A 3,440-nucleotide genomic window follows, 5' to 3' on the forward strand; every position below is an offset into this window, starting at 1 on the left:
GATATAGAGGAAACCTCCTACCAGATTTGCCCTTTCGTGGACAAACGTGATGGGATGCTACTGGAAGAATGGTCCAGATCTCACGCACATGCCATATTACAAACCCGTGTGGAGAGTGCAGAGTAGGATGCGGATGGCTACAGGCATGTGTCAGGAGGAATTATTGGGTCTTGCCGTTCATTTAGCTCCAGGATTACTGCTGGTTATTCAATGATCCACACCGTTCATCTAATGGATTCCGACTAGAATGGTTTTTACCATAAAAATCTCCCAAATTGTATGATCCTAACCCTCCAATTGTCAGTAAATAAAAAATCGATGGTTAAGATAAATACAGAAACAGTTGGCAGTCAACGAAAATAACCCAAAGATCGACGGTGTAGATCACCATATCATGGGCTTCATGTTTACAGAATCATGCGGGCCATCAAACCGTCCATCTGCTGACGCATTGGATACTAAAATTCAAAAACCTCATCATATCCAATTGCATCACCACATCTACCATTTATACTCCCAAACAATCCATTGAAAGAAGAGAATTACATTATCCACCCTAGAATTTGAAAATTCTCCAAACTTGAGGAGAAAATAACATTTCTTAAAATCATAAGATTACAAACAGATCGATACTTCAATAACCCAAATCTAATTCTCTAATTAACAGAAGAGCAGACTCTTCGAATCTCTCCAACGGTCCCCGTCTTCACTCCAATGTTGCTCATCTTCACCATCGATCGCCCAAACTCGATATCGAATCTTAGTCCGAGAAGACCCCTAATAGCACCAGAGTAGCGTTGCACATAAGTCCTGGTGGAAGCATCCGTCCAGAGTTTCTGATCAGATTCAAGTACTCCACGGCCATTCCGTAAGTTTGTAAAGAAGGAGACATCGAACGTGTTTTCACTGCTGGTGTCCAATGCCACACGCCTGCTACCGTCACCGTTGGCTGGGCAAAGAGTCTGTAGTTGAGTGACGAAGGCAGGATTGATTGTCGGATCGGCACCGTTGCCGGTTGTAGTGAAGTTATACAGTCTGTATCTGAAAAGCTGGCACGCTGTGGTTCCTATGGTATGCCCACCTACCATAAGAACAATAAATCTTACTTTAGAAATTTTATTTCCACAATTTCTAATATGGGTTATACTGGTTTTGCAGTATTTCTTAAATTGTGGTAACTAATCAACAATACAGATGAGCACAGAATGAAAATCACATGATCAGTTGTTCTTAGCCATTTATTTTGGATCCGTGATTTATATATACACGTGTACGGTTGATGAGTCACTACCATTTAAGAAAAAAATTAGAAAACGAACATAGTCTAGCTCTATCCAACCCTTGAAATTTCAGGGAAAAAAATTGGAAAAACGTAAATTTTCTCAATGTTTAATTTCAAACACTAATACATGAGAGTACCAATTTCCTAATAACATTGATTATTACATTTGAAAACTGCAGACAAATTCAAAATTAGGGTAATTTTATGGTGGTTTTGCTTACCAACGAGGGTGACGAGATCCTGAGTGTTGAGGCCCTTATCAGTGAACTTCTGCTTCTGCACATCGACTGAGTCAGTGAAGGACGGCAGATTATCAGTGTCAGATGCTAATGAGACCGTCCCGTCTCTACGACCGGTGGGCACATTCCAGGTTAGTCCTCTTGTCTGCAAGAAATGCAACAGATAATAATACTTTAGCAACATATAAGAAAGGAAGGAAGAACTTCTATAACTTGAACTAGTAGCATAACTATAATGCGAGTTTTGGTGCTATGTATAATCTTTTTGCTTAAAGGGTGGTAACCCATCTCAATCACACATGTGGAATGCATATATCCCAATCTAGACCATTTAAATGGCAAATTTTCCGCATTGTATGGACTATCTGATCTTATCCCGTTGAATTTTGACAGTTGATCACGTTAGTGTGATGTTCTGGTGGTGCTCCATCCATAACGGGTCCACACAGAATGGACAGTCCAGATTGATTATCAAACTGACAAACTGTCCAAATCATACAAATTGCACCGCAACGAGCAACAATATACCTACAGAAGAATGCAAATGTCACTTCTTTTTTATTTTAATGGTTAGTCACTAACCAGAACAACAGAATCCCGAGCGGCAAGTGCCAGAATATCGGCGCACGACACGACACCAGGGCATTCTCTTTCCAGCTGAGCCTTAGCATCGTCAATAACATCGTATCCCCTCAAGAGGCGATTGGGTAGGGCGGTCTTCTCGGCATTGGGCCCATTAAGGAGAATCGACCCATCACAACCGTTGACAAAGCAATCATGGAAATGCATGCGGAGAAGCCCTGGTGCAATTGTGGCATCAGAGCGGAAATGTGCTTGCACCGTGTTACGGACGATGGTCTCGACACTCCGGCACGTGGAAGAGTAGAACCCTACACGTGTACCTTGGCCTTGAACTGATATGGTGGGCCATGTAAGTAGGAAGAAAAGAAAAATGCAAAGGTGGGTGTAGAAACCCTCCATTGAAGAAGAAGAAAAGATGACTAAAGGGTTTGATCGAGCCGAACACACACAGAGAGAGAGAGAGAGAGAGAGAGAGAGAGAGAGAGAGAGAGAGGAATTTGACTGAAGATGGGTGAGAGCTAAAACAAGTAGTAGTATTTATAGGTGTGTATGGACAAAAGAAGGAGAGGGGCGGCGCATTTTAAATTTAGGAAATGGCATGTCGGTGGTAGTGGACTTTTTAACATGCGCTGGATGGATGGAGTCGTCATTGGCGGCTACCTAAGCCCCTCCGTTAGCGGATTAGGACGCGGATTGGGTACCACCCCCCTAAGGAACATGCCAGGAACGGACGGTCCTCCAAGGGGATCTGTAGGGGCACATCCCCCAACGTAACATATATGTTTTATCCACACTCTTATCTATTTTTACGAATCATTTTGGGGCACGTTTGATTTTCAAAATGCAGGGTAAATACCCATTAATACAATTTCACCTGTTTGAAAATGACAGGGTATTCCTGCTTTAAAAAACGGTCCAAAATGAGTGCATAAATTTGTGAGCCCCACCGTCAGGTGTATGGCATATCTGCATTGTCCATCCGTTTTACTTTAACATTTTGAGGCATGATCTGAAAAATGACAAAATCCAACATTCAAGTGTGCCACACCAAAGTAAACAGTAGCCCCAAAAAGTTTTTAACGGTGAGTGTTTGATTATATTTTTATTGTGGTGTGGTCCACGTGAACTTTGAATCTGCCTCATTTTTTAGCTTCTGTCCTAAATTCAGTTAGCATGATGGATAGTCGGTGTGGATGATCCAAATACATCATGGTGGGCCCCCCAATATTTGGCAACCTCCTCAATTTTTGCCTTTAAAAAAGGCAAAGGCCAAATCAACATGGTAATGATGAAGGTAATTACCAAAGAAGAGTGCGGATCCTCTGCCTCCCGGAGGC

At 42.2% G+C, this 3,440-nt stretch overlaps 1 protein-coding gene across 1 annotated transcript; it reads right to left on the reverse strand.

Moving 5' to 3' along the window:
- Window positions 1-410: 410 nt before the first annotated feature.
- On the reverse strand, window positions 411-2,590 carry LOC131232964 (peroxidase N1-like). Its single transcript, XM_058229509.1, has 3 exons — window positions 2,104-2,590; window positions 1,504-1,666; window positions 411-1,081 (listed from the first exon to the last, which is right to left on the reverse strand). Exons 1-3 carry the CDS (start codon window positions 2,500-2,502, stop codon window positions 657-659), a joined length of 987 nt encoding a protein of 328 aa, XP_058085492.1. The 5' UTR covers window positions 2,503-2,590; the 3' UTR covers window positions 411-656.
- Between the last annotated feature and the right edge of the window lie 850 nt (window positions 2,591-3,440).

Source organism: Magnolia sinica, chromosome 2, assembly GCF_029962835.1.
Source record: "Magnolia sinica isolate HGM2019 chromosome 2, MsV1, whole genome shotgun sequence".
Taxonomy (NCBI): Eukaryota; Viridiplantae; Streptophyta; class Magnoliopsida; order Magnoliales; family Magnoliaceae; genus Magnolia; species Magnolia sinica.